At 51.6% G+C, this 17,757-nt stretch overlaps 7 protein-coding genes across 7 annotated transcripts; 5 read left to right on the plus strand and 2 right to left on the minus strand.

Annotated features, from left to right (window-relative positions):
- Positions 1 to 1,259: 1,259 nt before the first annotated feature.
- On the plus strand, positions 1,260 to 1,909 carry NEUTE1DRAFT_149007 (uncharacterized protein; the record flags this gene model as incomplete). Its single annotated transcript, XM_009856394.1, has 2 exons — positions 1,260 to 1,456; positions 1,536 to 1,909. The coding sequence occupies 2 exons, from the start codon at positions 1,272 to 1,274 to the stop codon at positions 1,639 to 1,641; spliced, it is 291 nt and encodes a 96-aa protein (XP_009854696.1).
- A 696-nt stretch (positions 1,910 to 2,605) lies between these two features.
- NEUTE1DRAFT_88388 (uncharacterized protein) lies at positions 2,606 to 3,719 on the plus strand (the record flags this gene model as incomplete). The annotated part of the gene is made up of 3 exons (XM_009856395.1): positions 2,606 to 3,020; positions 3,298 to 3,536; positions 3,611 to 3,719. 3 exons carry the CDS (start codon positions 2,606 to 2,608, stop codon positions 3,695 to 3,697), a joined length of 741 nt encoding a protein of 246 aa, XP_009854697.1.
- A 232-nt stretch (positions 3,720 to 3,951) lies between these two features.
- NEUTE1DRAFT_124948 (uncharacterized protein) lies at positions 3,952 to 6,405 on the minus strand (the record flags this gene model as incomplete). The annotated part of the gene is made up of 8 exons (XM_009856396.1): positions 3,952 to 4,014; positions 4,101 to 4,475; positions 4,558 to 4,665; positions 4,736 to 4,787; positions 4,863 to 5,034; positions 5,096 to 5,308; positions 5,366 to 5,750; positions 5,830 to 6,405. 8 exons carry the CDS (start codon positions 6,403 to 6,405, stop codon positions 3,952 to 3,954), a joined length of 1,944 nt encoding a protein of 647 aa, XP_009854698.1.
- Positions 6,406 to 7,411: 1,006 nt separating this feature from the next.
- NEUTE1DRAFT_69711 (uncharacterized protein) lies at positions 7,412 to 9,487 on the plus strand (the record flags this gene model as incomplete). The annotated part of the gene is made up of 2 exons (XM_009856397.1): positions 7,412 to 7,480; positions 7,562 to 9,487. The coding sequence occupies 2 exons, from the start codon at positions 7,412 to 7,414 to the stop codon at positions 9,485 to 9,487; spliced, it is 1,995 nt and encodes a 664-aa protein (XP_009854699.1).
- Positions 9,488 to 12,164: 2,677 nt separating this feature from the next.
- NEUTE1DRAFT_48996 (uncharacterized protein) lies at positions 12,165 to 13,571 on the plus strand (the record flags this gene model as incomplete). Its single annotated transcript, XM_009855535.1, has 1 exon — positions 12,165 to 13,571. One exon carries the CDS (start codon positions 12,165 to 12,167, stop codon positions 13,569 to 13,571), a length of 1,407 nt encoding a protein of 468 aa, XP_009853837.1.
- A 710-nt stretch (positions 13,572 to 14,281) lies between these two features.
- Positions 14,282 to 15,720, plus strand: NEUTE1DRAFT_88391 (uncharacterized protein; the record flags this gene model as incomplete). The annotated part of the gene is made up of 2 exons (XM_009856398.1): positions 14,282 to 14,524; positions 14,638 to 15,720. 2 exons carry the CDS (start codon positions 14,282 to 14,284, stop codon positions 15,718 to 15,720), a joined length of 1,326 nt encoding a protein of 441 aa, XP_009854700.1.
- Positions 15,721 to 16,359: 639 nt separating this feature from the next.
- On the minus strand, positions 16,360 to 17,485 carry NEUTE1DRAFT_96229 (uncharacterized protein; the record flags this gene model as incomplete). Its single annotated transcript, XM_009856399.1, has 2 exons — positions 16,360 to 16,973; positions 17,136 to 17,485. 2 exons carry the CDS (start codon positions 17,266 to 17,268, stop codon positions 16,843 to 16,845), a joined length of 264 nt encoding a protein of 87 aa, XP_009854701.1.
- Between the last annotated feature and the right edge of the window lie 272 nt (positions 17,486 to 17,757).

The following is a 17,757-nucleotide window of genomic DNA, read 5'->3' on the forward strand; positions in this document are numbered from 1 at the left end:
TGTTTTCATCAACAGGAACCACTGCGCCATAAGACGACAGGGCCCCGTTGCGGTAGACGAGCTAGGTAGCGGACCTTATATGGTGCCTGCTACTGGTGGCTGGGTCAGGTCCAGTCTGGGCGCCCGCGGTCGCGGAAGGGAGGCAGGCAGCAGTCATGTCGTCCGATGTCTGGGGAAGGGCGCGTCTGATGGGCGGTGGCAGGTACGGTAACTCTTGCATTTAGGACGATGGTCCGTAAGGAAGGGTAGAAGAATGTGCTCGAGGATCTGAAGGGCAGGTGGCTTTAAAGCAGCGCATTCAACGTGGAATTGGTGTGGTTTATATCGGATCATGTTACATGCCTGACAGCTGTTCTGATTGGAAACATACTGAGAGGATATTCTCGAAAGATTTAGTGAACGATGGTCCCTAACGAGTTCAGAGTACCTATGTCAAGATGAACGGATCAAAGCCCCAAGGAGAAATCTCGGCTTCTCAACGACTAGGCGCCTTGACAAAAGGAGTTATACGTTTGTGAACCATCTTGTACTAGTACCGCATAGATTCGGGGCGTTGGGTTTTAGGATCCCAGGAAATCAGACATGGTCTGCAAGCATGATGCAACATTTATGCCCACCAAAATTTCTATGCAAGACGGTGATTCTGATGTCCTCACCCTCCAGCTCTCTTGAGAAAATAGGAAGAAAAGACAGGGCACCAGAAGAATCGAATTTACAGTGCTCCGGGTTCTTACGCTGTCCCCCCCACTCTTTTCACCAGGCATAAAAAGCACATATTCGTACAGTATACTTCCAGATTATGTCTGATTTCCTGGGATCCTAAAACCCAACGCCCCGAATCTATGCGGTAGTCGTAAACCTGGGGACAAGTATGGAGATGCATTTGCTCATTCCGATGGACCTGCAGAGTTGACCAGTTTACATGATGTCATCGTTCCTGTCCCGGCATTGCAGCTGCTTCTGCCCCAGTGTTCCTTTGAAAATCCAGCCAATCGAATAATAAGGATAAGTGGGGGCATTCTCCAATGCGGAGATGCACACTCGTCACCAGCGGGAATCAATGAACATCAATGGCCCCATGGCGGTTGAATGCGACGGCTAGAGGTATAAAGTAAATAGATGGGAACGGCTGCGGGTTTGTTTGGGAAAAAGAGTTCCAGGCCAATTCATCATCATCAGCAACATACAACCTGCATCCGAATCTAGAGTAACCATCCAACGACCACTTCATATCTACCAGGCAAGCGAGCAACTATCAGACCAATACAAAAATGTCCGCCATCAAACTCTCCACCTCCGCTCTCCGCCCCATCGCCGCGCGTCGCATCGTCCCCGCTGCTACTGCCCGCACGACCGCACCGGCATTCACCCAGATCCGCTCCGTCTCTTCCAACGGCGACGAACTCGGTGGCGTCAAGGGTTCAGAGCCCGCTACCAAACCTAACCGATACAACGTGTGCGTACCTCTATATCCGATACTATGCTTTACGGGTAGAAGTGACAAGCAGATTGGCTGACCTTTAAAAAAAAAACAGGAGAGCCGGAACAATCACTGCTGTTGGTGTTGTGGTTGCTTTGGGGTATATGTTTTATAGGAAGGGGGACAAGAAGGGTACGGCGCCGCTGGGTGCTAGTCAGTAGACTAAGGGATTGAGTCGTTGAGGGAAGGGGTTGATGGGAAGAGAACTGCGAGGGGGGTTGGAAGGATGGGATTGATTGGAAGGCACTGGAGGGAAGGGAATTGGAAGGGGATTGGGAGGGAATGCACTGAAAGGGACCGGAAGCGAGTGCGAGGAGGACGGCGAAGGGATCGCTTTTGCACACTGAGTGCTGCTTGCGCATGGGATTGTGCAGGGCGTGTGCAGGACGATATGAGACCTATGAATTATGAATATATTGCATCAAAGACACATTGATCGCCTCTAGATGCCATTAGAAATCGAATTCGCTGTTTCATGGTTCGGGATCAGAGCGGGAATCGGTTCTGCCGCAGTCTAGCACTGGACCGTTACCCCACTTTCCCCGCTGCCGGGTCCCGGCCGGGTCCCGAACCAGGGCCCCACTTCCCGTCTTTGGTGCGCCGGATCCGAGCGGACTTTGGTAATCCGGTGTTTTCCCCTTATTCACAGCGCCCGTAACGTCCCCGATTCCTGACAGAGCCAATTCTAACAGGTGACATCGAATCAAGTTTCCAACCCCCAACCTTAAGGTAAGCATTAACCTTCACAGTGATCTAATCTCAAACATGTGACACGACATCAGTTCTGCTTCCTCCTACCTACATAGGGACCGGTAAGCCATCCCGCTGCCCTTGTCCTTGTCAATGTCAACGTCAGCTGTGGTGCGTGATGCACGGTTCCTGACTCCACACTGCCACCTCATAGTGTACTTCATAAGTAGGACATATGTACATATGTAGACCGCCTTCTGCTCCCGGTCCTTCGCTCCAGGTTCAACATGAACGTCATCCCTTCCTAACCTCTCAACATAAGTTTTTGTCTTTTCATCAACAACATCAACCTCAGACACGACCCAGCGTAACTCATCCAACACCACCACTAACAGATCACCACCCACCCACCTTCCATACCCTCCCCAAATCACCATGTCAACATCCCCCAAAAAAGGCTACCTCGTCGTCTTCTCCCGCCCTACCCATCCTTCGTTTTCCACATCCCACAACACATTCAACAAATGGTACAACGAAGTGCACATCCCCGACATTCTCCGCCTCGGCCGCCCCGACGGCTTCACTTCTGCCTTTCGCTATACTCGCGCTGGCTTTAACCCTTCCGACCCTTCCTCCACTGCCGATAAGGACTTCGAAGTGACATACCCCAAAAACGAAAAGTGGTTGTACCTAGCCATGTACCCCGTTCCGGACGTGGTGAAAGCCAGTAGGCCTGATAGCGGGCTGTATAAAGCGCCGTTGGTGCATGAGATGTTACCTGGTGGGGGGAATGCGATGGAGGTGGCGAAGTGGGAACTGGGGTTTTGGGAGGTTGTTGGTGAAAAGGAAAGTGGTAAGTTTGATGTCATTTTGAGCTGGGGTAGTTGGGGTAGATGGGGAAAGAGGTAAGGAGGGAGGGAGGGAAGAGGATGGGATGAACTCGTGGGGAGGTAGAGACGGGTTGAGTTGATGGATGATATCGGAGGGGTGGAAGGGGATCAAAAGGGACGGGAAGAGTTGACTGGAAACCCCAAGTGGAATGGGATGCGTTGAGTGATACTCCAACTATTACTACGGGATGATGGATCAACGAGGGTCGAATACCAGACCGGTGGGAAAGGGAAAAGGAAAGAACAACAAGCTAACAACTACCACAGACTCTTCCAAAGACACAGACGTAATCCTAGTTCCCGTCGACTCCTCCGACATTCCCGGCTACGATATCCCCGGCGCTCACCCGTCCGCCCTCCTTGACTACTCCCGCAAGGGCTGGGAAGGCTCGGATCCGGTCCGGTCGAGACTGCTCAAGTACACTGCTCCTGCATATGACTGCGATGGTACTGGTATCAAGCAGTATTTGGCTGTGGTATGTGAACCCTATCTCTCTGCTTTGTTACTACACTTGACGTGTTGAATGGATGCTGACAAGAGGGGAAATAGCACGAAGTGGAACCGAACACGGAACAGACCCTCAAGCCCGAGTTCAAGACGGTCAAGTATAAGCTTTATAAGAAGTTTGGGGTTTGAGAGTTCATCAGTTCTGGTTCACTAGGGGAAGGAGATATGTGGAGACTTAGGTATACGCCTAGTCCTGAACTTGTGAAGTGGTACACTGCCCTATATGGCGTGAGTATGATAGGGTGATGCAGGAAGCTCGTTCAAGCGAAATCGTCATGGACTTGACAAGAACATGCAGACCAACTCCATGGATGCTGTGAGATGAGTAGAAAAATACCTAAAAAGGCAAAAAGTTGACTTTCCGTTTGAGCCTCTGCAAATTATTATTTAGGAGGGTACTTCTCCAAATACTGGTCAAACCGCAAGATCGTCTTTTGCTTCGCCCACTGTACAACAAGCAAACGAATTAGTAACTCTTCAGTCAAGGGAATACCGCTTCTCAGTCTTGAGGTGATACGGAACAAAAACGTACCGATTCCACTTTCTTCCACGGCGGAATCACGGGCGGCGGCGGCTTCTCAAAGTGCGTTCGACTCCATTGTTTTGCTGCCTCCTTTTCCTCTGCACTCTCATGATCCCATGCCCACTGGATTTCGGCGCGAATCTCCTCAAAACTCGGCCTATCGTCGGGAATCTCGCACAGACAGCGGGCGACCAGGTGGCGGAGCCGGATGGGCACATGGTCGTATTGCGGGTCGAGCAAGTGGGTGCCATAAGTCGGGTACGACCTCTTGCGCTGCCGTTTGAGCGGTAAGTCGTTTGGCGGGCCGTATATCAAGTCGGCGTCTCTCAGGGGATGGATGGTATTAGTTGGATTCCATCGGAAAGTTATGACGATGTGCATGATCTATGGCCAATGGGGGTATAAGAGTTAGTGGCGATGTTGTGACGCGAGGAAAGACGAGATAGAGGCAGACAACGGGACTTACCAATGCAAGTTGCCATAGATTGGATTTCCAGCTATACTGTCCGGCTACCCTCGCTTGTTGAGCATCGGGTGATTCGACAATCGCTTCCCACTCCCTTGTAAATTGCTCCTGAGCAAAGAGGGCAAAAGATGTCAGCGTCACTGCTATCAAAGAAAGTGAGCAAAACACGGATACCTACCGGGAGATAGAAACCTGGCTTTCCACAGAGGCGATGGGCCCAGAGATCTTTTCTGTATGAATGAGAAGAGTAAGCTTCAAACGAGTCTCGGTAGAGGTATGCATCAAGACACTTCATTTATACTTACAGATTACGGCGACATGCATCATCAACGCTCATATCTTTGGCGAGCCCAAAGTCAATTAGCTTGAACATAGGCGTCCCATCATGAGTATCGGTCATCCTTTCGAAATGCGGATGTGTTGGGTTGACCCTGTGCTTGCCTTCCCTGGATTCCGAATCAAAATCCCCGATGAGCACTGAGTGTCACCGCCATCAGCATTGATCAGTCATGAACCGCAAGGTTTGAGTGAAGCTTACCGTTTTGTGGATCAATGTCAAAGTGAACGAGACTAGTTCCGGCTGGCTTGTTAACATAACCATTATGTGGTCCTGGATTGAGCTCTGGTACCATGTTCCCGTCATCACGATCATCAATATTCCAGACGAAATCCTCTGCCACAGGATCAGGTCCCGGAAGATTAGGAAAAAAGATTAAAGGGGGATACTCCATAGCCAAGCACATTTTCATGACTGTATAGCGGTTGTTAGTATAGGATAGAATATGAGTGGCTGAAAGGAACGACTTACAGCAAGCCATCATATCCCAGAGGACTCGATTTGGAATGCGCAAATCTGGTTCCGTCCCGGCCTTTAATTTCCCTAGTCCTTCCAACCATTCGTAAAGGGAGCCCCTTGCTACGTATTCCATAACCATGCTCTTGGGAACCTGCTCTACTTGGTCGGTAGGTCCGATTGGAGGCTGACGCGCCGCTGTACCCGCCTTTCTTGCAATGGACGCGACCCTTTGCCCTGCCCGGGTAGCGCGACTCTCCTTTCGTACTTCAGCTTGGCTTCGCTCTGTTCTTGCCCGCTTCTTTGGCCGCCGCGCGAGCGGCTCGTCGTCATCTGTGTCTTGAGGTTTCTCCTTGTAAGGATGAAAGACCTGAACAATATGGGGCGCGCGGAGGAGGGTCTGTCGGTCCACCGGTTAGTAAAGGCCCAAAAAGGTAGAAGCCTCGCAAACAAGAACCGGCAATGTAAGGACTACTAACCCGTGTGGTCTCCTTTTCCCTAGCCACCTCGTCATAGCCCCCTATGTCTCTCTTTACCGTCCAGAACGTTGGGGTTTGGTTCTCGTCGTAGCTGACAAAAACGCAGATGATGCCCATGCCGCCAGCCCCAAGAATCTTGCAAAAGTGCAGGCCGGCTCCCTTTTCGTACATGTCCTTGGTCAGCCCCCTGGCCGTTTCCCATTTCTCAGTCTCTGCTTTTTCTTTTTTTTCTTGGTCGTCGCTATCCTCGCTTTCACTCTCCTCGCTTTCATTGTCCTTGCTGTCCCAGCTTTCCTTCTGCTCAATTTGCATCTGGTCCTTCTGTTCTGCTAAATAGGCGTAATACTCATCGTAGCGTTGTAGCCCCTCGTTCGTTCTCCAGGGAAAGATTTCATCCGGAACCACTCCATGGTGTAGACGCAAGTTCACGGGTTGGCTTGCCAGTTTGACTTTGTTCCGTCGTCGTTCGGGTTCGCCCCTTCGGTAAAAGTAATAGTAGTCATTGTATTTCTTCCTTTCCTGATCCGGTACCAACTTGTTTGCCGCACCTTTTGGAGCACCTCTTTTGGGCGGCATTGTGGATGGAGATGATATATCAGATGCCGACTGTTAGTCCTGGCGGTGCGCTGAGAAACTCATAGAAACAAAACGAACGGTCAAGTCAAGGTTTGAGGGTTCGACGTGTGACAGAAAATAATGGTTGGTGAAATGACTTGACTGAGCATCGTTCTGACATTCAGCTTAAGGACAATATTGAGATTGACACAAAGGGGTATTGGGACAGAAGCATTCGGGGGCTAATGGGCCGCATCCGGCAAGCCTCAACTTTGCAAACAATGGAATCCCATCCAGAGCATCAGGAGACGACAAAGGAACTGAGATTCGGGCCATTGTGTCTGTTATCTTTGGAACAAATGAGAACCTCGAAATCTTAGAGTCTCCAAAGCGGCCCGTAATACGCTTTGGGATGGTTGAAAAAGAGTTGTCATCCTCGCCGCGACTGCATGCCGAAGCGGCAACATGCTGAATATCGTAGGAAACCTGGCGGAACTGCTAGACAGCATCAGTGGTGGTTGGCTTTGGCAATCTTGAAGAGTTGATCTAAACCCAATCCTCGGCACTAATAATTGAAGCATCAAACATTGACAGGTTTGTGTGATTCGAATGAGCGATGGTTGTTGTAGTCAAAATGGAAGAAGTGTGAAAAGAGGATGAAGAGGATGAACCCCGCCTTGGTCGAGGTGACACAAATGGGATGAATTGAAGGCTGAAGCACTGAAGCAGACGCGCTGTGGCCGCTGAACAAGTTGGCGCTTGCGCTTTAGGAGGCTTGGACGATAGGCAGATATGCAGAAGATAGAAAAAAGGTCCGTGCGAATGGCTGGACAAGCCACATGCCCCACAAAGACGTGCAGACCTCTGCATACGATTGGCCCGTCTTCGCCGACGACGTCTGGTCGCCAACAAATCTGACTCTCCGGATATCATCCGCGGTCTCCCGCCTTTTCTCCTGCCTGTGCTTTTACCGCCATCTATCGCCAGATACCAACCCACAAGAACAAAGCGGCCACCACCACCAACCATGTCGGGCAACAACTCTGGTAATAGCAATACTAGTAGCAGCTACCTGGCCCAGCAGTTCCAGGTCACGGTATGGAACCGAATCCTCTGACTTTCATATGACTCGTCTTGGCACTTCTTCGCTGACCACTCTCTCTCTGCCCGGGAATAGGATCAGCATCTACAGCAACAGCAACAGCCAAGTCAACAACAACAACAAAGTCCACAGCAGCAAAACGCCAGCCGGACTCCCCAGCGCCAACCTCGGGTCGAAACCCCCATCCACCCTCCTCCGATCCCGCCCCAGCGATCTACTCAGCAACAACAGCAGCAACCACAACAACCGCAACAACAACAACCTCAACAATCACCACAACCGCCGCAATCTCAACAATCACCACAACAACCGCAACAGCAACAGCTGCCAAACCTCTTTGCACCTCACACCCAGTCACAGTTGCAACAGTTGGCTCTCCAAACATCTGCGCCCTTATACCACCAGATCCTACCTACCCAGAAACCTCGAACACCCGAAGAGATCCTACGAGATCAGCAACTATCCGGCAATGCGTACTGGGGTGCCCAGGCAAACTATCCCAACCAACACCAATGGCTTCAAAATGCCAAGTCTCCCGAGGCCGACGGGCAGCAACAACATCAAGCACAAACCCACCACCAGCAGCAGCAGCAGCAGCAACAACCTCAGCAACAACAACCACAACAACAGCCGCACTCGAGTCTAGCGGCAGCACAGTTTAACCCACCGCAGAAGAACTTGACACCCGAGCAACAAGCATGGCTGGAAAGAAAGGCCCAGGAACGGGAACAGCAGCGCGCTGAACAAGAGGCAAAGTCACGGCCCCAGCGCAGCAAGGGGATGACTCGCCAGCAACACCAGCAATTCCGCCAGCAACAGCAACAGCAACAGCAAGATAAATTCTATGCGCATGATCCGCTGAACCACCCGGCCTTTCAAGTTGACCACCACCAGCAGCAGCACTCACAGGGTACCAATGGTAATGGTACCCCAGACGAGACAATGCTTGACGAGGAGGCAGCGGAGGAACACGAAGACGAGGACGAGGACGAGGAAGACGAGACCATGAACGACGTCAGCTCCAACAACGACACGCCCCAGCCCAACGGCGGCGGTAGCGACGGAACCGCCAACCCCGCGGACGGCCAAAACCTGATTCCGGATGCGAACGGAAACCTGCCCGGGTCAGCCGACTACAAAGCTCCTCTCGTGCAGCCCATCACGCCGCTCCGTCTCCCCTCCGTACGTCCTAACCTGATGCTCGGGCCCTACGATACGCGCGAGCAAGCCATGAGCTCCGTCATGGAGTACGCCATCAGCCAGGGCTACATGCTGGTGCAATCCGGGTGCGCCAAGGCCAAGAACCCAGGCGGCAAGTATGCCAAAGGCTCCGAAGTAGTGCGGGTCGATCTGATGTGCGACCGCGGCGGCACGTGCAAGAACAGTGGCACGGGCATCCGCAAGCGCCCCACGCACAAGATTGGGTGTCCGGCCAAGATGAAGCTGGTGTGCAAGAAGCGGCACGCGAGCAAGTGGTTTATCGAGGTGCGGTGCGAGGAGCACAATCACGATCTGGATCCCAACAATATGGATTCCATTGCCAGTTACCGTCGGTATCGGAGGTTGCAGGCCGGTGGACGCGCGCTGGAGACGCAATCGGAACGGTATGCGAGGATGAAGAAGCCCAAGGTTATGCCGCCGGTGCCGCCGCCAAAGTTCCATCAGGTCGGTGGCGGCGGGGTGGTGGGTAACCCCGTGTTCCCGCTGGGACCGCCGTCGGGACCGTTGCACATGGCGGCGTTGAAGGGGCAGAATAAGATCTTGGAGATTCTGATCAACAAGGGAGGTGACATTAATGCGCATGATAGTACGGGACGGACACCGCTGCATTGCGCTATCGAGGGTGAGCGGATGGATACGGTGACGCTGCTGGTGAATAAGGGTGCGGATGTGACCAAGTTGGATTTGAAGGGGACGAGTCCATTGCATGCGGCGGTGTCAAAGGGGATGGAGGATGCGGTTGTCTTGTTCATTGAGAAGGGCGCGGATCCGAACAGGTAGATGTGCAGGCCTGTCATGCCCATCAATGTTTGCTTTGTGACCGGGCTATGCTACGGACGGCGAGTCGGTTCTCCCGGAGTATTTGTGTCACCAGCTTTTTTGGACATTGCCTCGGTTCCGTATCGATGTCTTTTTTGTGTCGGTGTCTCGAGCCGCAGTAGCATCATCAGGCTTGGCTGAGGCAAGACCTTGAACACTGTATGACTATAATTATAATATTATGTTTGGCGGGTGTTTCCAACGGTGCACACGTCTGACAAGCAGTACGAGCTACTTCAGGGACAGTTTATCAGATTCCCTTGCATTAACTTTCATCTTGTCGAAACAAGCAACCCCATGGGAGCCTTTGGACCTGGCTGTACTTGTAAAGGGTATTTATTCACTTACACTAGTATCCGGGAAGTGGGTCTTTGCCGCTCCGGCTCCGGATGCCGGTGGTTAACACTCCGGAGTGTGCCGGATCGCTGCCCAGAAACAAAGACATGTCTGACATCAGATGACTCATTCAACTTCACCTGAGCAGAACATACTGCTGATCTACACCCTACGATCTTTGTTTTCGGACGTGGTAAATCGAGATGTGTCGATTTTTAAGAACATTTGGGTACCAACATTGTAGAACTAGTCTCACGTGTTGCGTGTAAGTGATTAGCGCTGTGGAATTCCATCTTCTATTGTTTTGACCGTCTATTATCGGGCGCTAGAATTGACTCGACGTGGTTGTATGTAAGAAACCACCAAGAAAAACATTCAATCGTCTTGGGAAAAGGTCGCGAAAGCTCTTCGTGAGAGGAAGAATCAATATATCCGACCTTGAATAAAATGACGACAGAGGGTCGTCTAACATTAAAAATTGATGAGGCCTTTGCTTAGCGAGCGATTAGCAATTACTTGTAATCGGGTGTTAGTAAATCAGTCCGGTACCGCTCGATATGATTCTCAATAATTGTCTCTAAAAGGAAGAGAGAAGGTGCCGTAGACCCAGCTTTTGATCTACGAATCCATGCGCTTCTCGGCGACCGACTCTCAAGCGCATGTACAGTCCAGTGCTAGTTTGTTTGTTGGCTTGGTACACCAGGCACTCCTACAGTATATATAGTGCATTAGACGGAATCTATTTCGAATGGTCCCAAAGCTTATATAGATAGATTAAAAGGCATTAGCAGGGTTTCATCTAGTATTTTGAATGTTAGAGATGGCGTAGCCAAGGTAAGATTATGCATTAGTTAGCCATAAAAACGCATAGGAAAGTTGACACGAGGTCTCGAACTAACAAACAAACCAGTACTGGACTGTACAGTTCATGGATCTTTCCCAGAATTGCCATTGTTTTGTTTGTTTCTCTTCCGGTCGATAAAGTTGAGGAAAGAAAACAAATGTCTCGCGGCTCGGCAGTTGAATAAGACGGTTGGTCGCTAGCTTGGCCGCCCCGGCAAGGTGCGTAGGGCCGGGGAACCCCAATTGTACACCTGCACCACTGCCGGCCCCCCTGGCAGCAGGTACAAAGAGGTACATCATCATGTCGTCATGACTTCTTTTGTTCATCTTCTTAAGCTTTTCTCTAGTAACGATCCCCGCCTTCCCACTTTTTTGATTGATTTCTACCCCAGCTTTCGCATAACAAAAACCATGTGGCGCCCAATCAAGGGACTCCCAGCTTCGTTGTCTCTGCCCATTCGGGACATGGACCATGAAGAGCCTCCCCTACACTACACTACTAGGTCGGGTCGTTGTCTGACCTCGGCTTCAACGGCACCTCCATCTCCTGGGGTAAGCCTCCTCCTGTTGGACCATTGCAGGTTCAGCTTCGATAGTACCCCTTATTTTCCCCGATCCGTGTCCAGCTTGCGACGTGAATCAGTTGCGACTCACATCGGACCACTCAATGGAAAAACATGGTTCGGGTGTTTCCCGTTTTCAGAGGAAATGGGGCAAAATAACCAAAGACGCAATTCGAGGTTACCAGTGCAACGTCCGTTTCCAGGCCATACTTATCGGACAATACCATTTGGGAACAAAAGCAAAATCTCTGCTGAGCTGCCGAGAGCGGAGGAAGATTCGCCCCCATTACCAATCGAGCTTTTTGGGCCTGGTCAGTCATCTCCATGACCGTCAATGACGACGAAGCTCCGTCAGCGGACGACCAGCAACTGCCTTCCTTGCACACCGATGTGGTGTACCTCGTGGATCTGCTGGGATTTGGGGTCCACGGTTTGCAGATCCTCAAGCCTGGCCGGGTGCGGAATGCTAGCGTCAACCTCTTTCATAGGGAAAGACACAAAGTCAACAGAGACACTCGGGGTAAACTCGGTGGGCAGGCACAACAGCCGGACATCCTGGTTGGCTGACCTGTGACTGAGTGACTGGCAGGTGCCCTGGGTCGATATCAACGAAATCATCGATGATGATGATGATGGTACAGCAGCTCACCTCGCAGGCACATCCGACGCCTGGGTCGGAGTACTAGGTATGTAGTTTTGGCATGGCAGGACCCTTGACGACGCGGTGCAAACCCTCCGGGAACCTTTGCTTGGCTGTGAATACAGAACATATAATTTGGCAGCATCCGTCCGGCTTACCCAAAATTCGTTTCAATCAAGTCACCAAACAGTCGACATCGAGCATTCCTAACATTTGCTCCCGTTCGACACTCTTCAACCACACCACATCAGTTACAATGGCTGGGTTCAAACTCTCGGCAGGCGTTGGCCTCCTCGGCCTCGCTGCTAGATCGCTTGCCGTTCCCGCTCCCATCTACTCGGAGCCCACCACCACCTTCTCGGTCCCCAAGATCACGGCAGTGGTCGAGCCCGTTACCGATGTAACTTCTCATGGTACCTACACAGGACCTTCACCCCTTACCACCGGCGCCTTGTCGACTTCAGTCCTTGCTCCATCAGTTCCAGCTCTTCCCCCAGGGCCAGACGCTTACAAGTACCCGAGTGATGGGCAACTTCACGCTCCTCAGCCTGCCCCTTACACTCCGGCTGGCGGTGTCGGCACCAACGGCTCTGCTCCCGTTTACAGAGTGCTTTCCGACTTCGACTACCAGTCCATTGCCCTGGCCCTTCACCAGGAATGGATTGAGCTCGATCTCTTCCACTGGGGTCTCGCCACATTCTCAGTTGAGGACTTTGAGGAGGCCGGTCTCACTGCTGAAGACCGTCACTTGATCGAGTTCATGGCCGACCAGGAAGTTGGCCACGCTACTCTCCTCAGCAACATCCTTGGGCCCTCTGCCCCCAACCAGTGCACCTACAACTACCCTGCCACCAACGTGCACGAGTTCATCGACTTCTGCCAGAAGTTGACTCGCTACGGTGAGTCCGGTGTCTACGGCTTCCTCAACCACCTCAACGCCCACGATGTCGGCCAGCTGCTGCTGCAGTCCATCACCACCGAGGCTCGTCAACAGATGATCTTCCGCCAGTTCGAGGGTCTCTTCCCCATGCCCGAATGGTTCGAGGTCGGCATTCCTCAGTCCTGGGCCTGGTCTCTTCTCGCTCCTTACATTTCTTCGTGCCCTGAGAACAACACCCGTCTGATCTGGCAGAACTACCCTGCCCTCAACATCCTGAACCAGCCCAACCCGTTCCGCATCAACGGCTCTTACGTGTGGAACGAGACCACGGACGGCGGCTACGCCAACACGGCCTCGTACCAGGACATTGACGAGAGCGATGACTGCACCAAGTCGACGGACGTCGGCGCCTCGTGCGCCCCCGGCATCACCCGCAACCGCTCCATGCCCCTCTCGTACCCCGGCCGCCAGGTCTTCCTCGAGTGGGACGAGCCCGGCAAGCCCATCGGCCCCAACAACTCGTATGTTACCGACACTCAGGCTGGTGCTCCCAAGTTCGCGGCTTGGGTCTCGCAGCTTAACGTCACGTACTCGCCTCTGGAGAACATCCAGGGCAACAGCGCCTACACTGTCCAACCTGATATCAGCTCCTTTGATGGTAACCCGGCTATCAACGGTACGATCTTCCTTGTCTTGACTGATGAGGATCTGTATGTTACTCCGTACAACTTGACGCAGCTGAACCCTCACGTTTATGCTGTTGGCATGTACCAGTCTGGTTAAGGGGTTGCAACAATTTCTTTAATGTTTATACCCGGGTGATTTTGCACGCAGTTCTGTGCGAGCTGCCTATGTAATTGTATGACGAGTCATGATGAATGACTGGAGGGGGAAAGGGGATGTACATAATCAGAGGTGATTGGTTGGCATGATGGTACCCTAATTACGACTGTCTTGGTAGTGACTAGTCAATAATGCCTACATTACGTTGTCAATGCTGTTTCTCCATATGTTGAAGTGGTCGTTAATTGGGTGAGTGTTTTTCCAGCGATTAAACGAGGTCCAGTGAATGTCAAAGTGCCCGTGAAGGTGGACAAAATTTCCGAGTGTCCTCAGCGCAATGGCCGTCAAGGTGCTCAAGATAGGATGAAGAGAGCAATTCGTTAGTTGGCCAGAGCTCTTATCGCAAACAGCTTATTCCTTATCTGGGTATGACATCACCACCTCAATGACGGTTACTGCTCGTCACAGCTCCAGGGTCTATCGGCCGAAGGTTTAAACGGTGATGTAGGGCCATTGAGCGCCACCATCAATTGCCAGTGGATTTTGAGGGGACTTGGTCAGTTTAACGCCAAGAACTTTGATATCTCAACAACACCAACCATCACCTGCAATTGTTAACTCGACCTCATCTCTCAAGACGCAACCTCAGTACACCTTGACTAGAGAAAAATCACCATCAAATCAGTCACTCGAACACCACAAAAATCATAATGTCACGTCTACTAACCCGCCTCCCACGCACCATACCCCCCACTGCTCCCCTCCAACTCACCCTGGGCAGCAGCAGAATTACTATTACTAGAGGAATAGTCACCGACCTCGAGACAGGCGGCACCCGCAAAGCCAAGCAAACCGCCGGCAAAGGCTTCGTCTCCGTTGGCGGGCAACAGGATCGTGGCATGCCTACCTCTGACAAGGGTGATGAACCAATGCCTCCGAAGTATTCCACTTCTGTATGTCTCCTTCACCTACAATCCAATTCAATCCTTAACTATCATTATCATACGCTCTTGTTGCTGTACAAAGCAGAGCAGAGCAAGTGGCTAACACTAACAAATGCATAAAGACCGGCCACACAATCCTCCCGTCCCTCAAACAGTCAGTTCAACAAACAATGGAACACCCTGAGGAATGGGAGGGGATTCACGCTGAACATATTTGCGCTGTGGAGGAAGCCAACAGTGCTAACGCTGAGAAGTGGGAAGCCAGTCGAGCAGGACGGGATGCAGAAAGGGACGTGACTGAAGCATGGGGCAGTGAGATGGCCAGTGACTCTACGAGTACTAACGCGGGAAGAAGTTCTCGGACGAAGGGTAGTAGCAAACGAGCAGCAGCAGCGGAAGGTTCTTCTTCCAAAAAGCCAGCCCCCAAGAAAGAAGCCAGCAGCAGCACCACCACCAGCAGAAAAAAATCTCAACCCAAGGAGACCTCTCCAAAGAAAATGAGAGGCAAAGAATCCACCACCGCCGGCGCCGAGTCCTCCACAAACAGTCCCGACTACGCTTCCCCCATGGACGCGCACCACAGCCAACCCCTCCCGCACTCCACCATGGACACAGCAACAGGCCAACAACCCATCCCTCCAGCCCCCGACACCAACTTTTCCTCCTCCTCCTCCTCCTCCGCAGCAGGGGCAGCAGCAGGAGCAAATACAATAAGCGAGGACTCAATCCCCCACTTGGCCCTGCACCCCAACCTCTCCCTCGGGACAACCCTTTCCTCCATCTCCGGAAGCTTTACACTCGAACCACAGCCCCGTCCAGCTCCAACAGCCATCAAACCGTTCGCTACATCTTCGACTGCGTGGATTTCTTGGACTTTTATACAGTCTCCCCAGAGCAATATCAATGTTCGTGGTGCGTCGAGATTCGCTCGGTCGCATTATTCGACTTCTAGTTCTAGTTCGGCTTCGACTTCTACTTCGACTTCGCAGAATATCACAATGGCTACGGGATTATCTGGACAGCAACAGCAACAGCAAAAGAAGAAGGAAAAGCCGAAAACGCAAGCGCAGTTGGATGAGGAGGTGAGGATGCGGATGGAGGAGAATGTGGCGGGGGAGGGGGGAGCGGCGGGGGTGGAGTATGAGGATGGGAAGGCGGTGGGTATGAAGAGGGGGGTGAGGGAGAATATGTTTAGGTATATCTAGAGGAGATGGGGAAAGGATGGGGAGAAGAATGATGAGAGGTGTCGATGTTGTTGTGGTGAGGTTTTGTTGAGTTTTTGGGACGCGGTTGGATGATTGGATGTGTGTGTGGTGGCTACGATGTTGAAGTTGGGACTTACTACTGTACGTTTCTGTGAAGGCGTTGGTAAGCTACAGTATCAGACATGGATGGAAAGTTCAACCAAATTGCGATAAGGTCGTACACTATCTCGGTCATATCATTTTTATATCAACCACCAAATGCTCAAGACAAGATGTTCGACAGGTGTTACTGTAGTAGCGTACCTGGTATGAAAAGTTTGTCGAAATCCTACTACTAGAGTGTGATTAAATCACTCGTGTATTTCTTCTTCTGTCTGTTTTGCGCAATTTCTGCATGATTGTGCATTTTACATATCAATTCGGACATGAGCTTCACAAAATTACCGGGTTGTGCTTCCCGGGAGACACTCCCCACGCGAGGTAGTCTTCCCGTGGCATCTGAAGCTGCGCTGGATGTCGTGGCGAGCCCAAATGATGCAGACGGTGAAACCAGCTTGAGTAGAGTTGACCTTTAGATTCTCATTGATTAGCATTCCTTAGCACTTGCGGAGCACCAATTACTGGACGGCTAGTATTCGACTTAGGAGAAAATCTCTGTATGTTCGTTCCCTATCATTACTAGTCGTCAAGCTGAGCGTTCACTGCTTCTCCTGTTCTTGTGTTCGTGTGAAGACAAAAGAGTTCGTACATCCGTCCCAGCCAACCGTCATTACTTTGAGACTATCAACGAAGATATCTCCATAGGAAAAAGAAAAAAACAAAGTCGTGACTCGTTGGACACACGAATGCGCTGGTACGAACCAGAACTCCAAGTCCAACCACCTATCGGCAATCGTCCAACATCAACCCATCATCCCCTCCTCCATCCCCAGAAAAACAGCAACAAAACAAGAAAAGCGTAGTGGTATCATCAACATTATCATCCATCATCCATCATCCATCGTCCATCCATCCATCCATCATTAAACAACTCCTTCATCTCGTTTTCTTTCCATCATCGTATGTATCGTCACCTCTGCATCATCATCTGCTTAGACCTCAGGCAGTCGTCTTCCGTCTCGATTAAAGAGGAATAAAGCAGCAATCGCACGGTATCGGGCACGGAATGCAGAAGCAGAAGCGGCCAGGACACATCCCGCCGCGATCACCGCCGCGAAGGCCAATGGTGGAGTCGTCATGGGGGCGCATGGGGTCTATTTTATTAATTGTTAGTTAGCAAGGTGGTTCGAAGGATCAACTAAGCCAGGCACTTGTGGGCGATGATGAGATGTGGCAAGTGTTGCGGCGGAAGAAACAGGAGACGACGAGCAGTGGAAGAGAGTCAAGGGAAGAGGTAGAGAAAAACATAAACATACCCATAGGCTGCGCAACACCAGGCTGCGCCATCTCGATATCGCCTGGTTTCGTGCTGGCCGAGACATGCGCGGGCTCAGGCTCCTCGACGACGGTCATGGTGTTGTTGGCGGGAGGTTGTTGTGTGTAAGTCATGTTTCCTTTTTGTTTCTTGTTTTCTTTCTGGTGCGTTCGTCGGTATTGGTTTCGTATGTGTGTGTATAGTAATGTCCCTGTGCGCGACGTAGAGAGTGATGCGATGCGATGCGACGGATGTTGACACTTGTTGCGACTGAAGTTCAAAAATGCAGCAAACAACAAAATAAAGCAACAAAGAAAGGACTTGGCGGAAAAGAAGCTTCGTTCGGGGTTTTATTTGCTCTAGTGTGGGAACAATGCGGAACTCGAGGAAGGAACAGGATCGATGCTACGAAACTCGGAGAAAAAGAAGACACAAAGCTGAGCAAATCGGAGGTGGTTGGGAAACGGGACGGGGGATGGAAGCTGGATTGTGGCTGTGTGGACGCTGTTGCTGGTTGCTTACGACGCAGCCTTCCAGCTTCCATGCGGCTTGTTACGTCATCCCCTGCACCAGTTCAGCGCGGAAACAGGGGAAGGCTTACGACATGGTCTGTGCAGAGTGAA

The sequence above is a fragment of the Neurospora tetrasperma genome, assembly GCF_000213175.1.
Source record: "Neurospora tetrasperma FGSC 2508 unplaced genomic scaffold NEUTE1scaffold_6, whole genome shotgun sequence".
Lineage (NCBI taxonomy): Eukaryota > Fungi > Ascomycota > Sordariomycetes > Sordariales > Sordariaceae > Neurospora > Neurospora tetrasperma.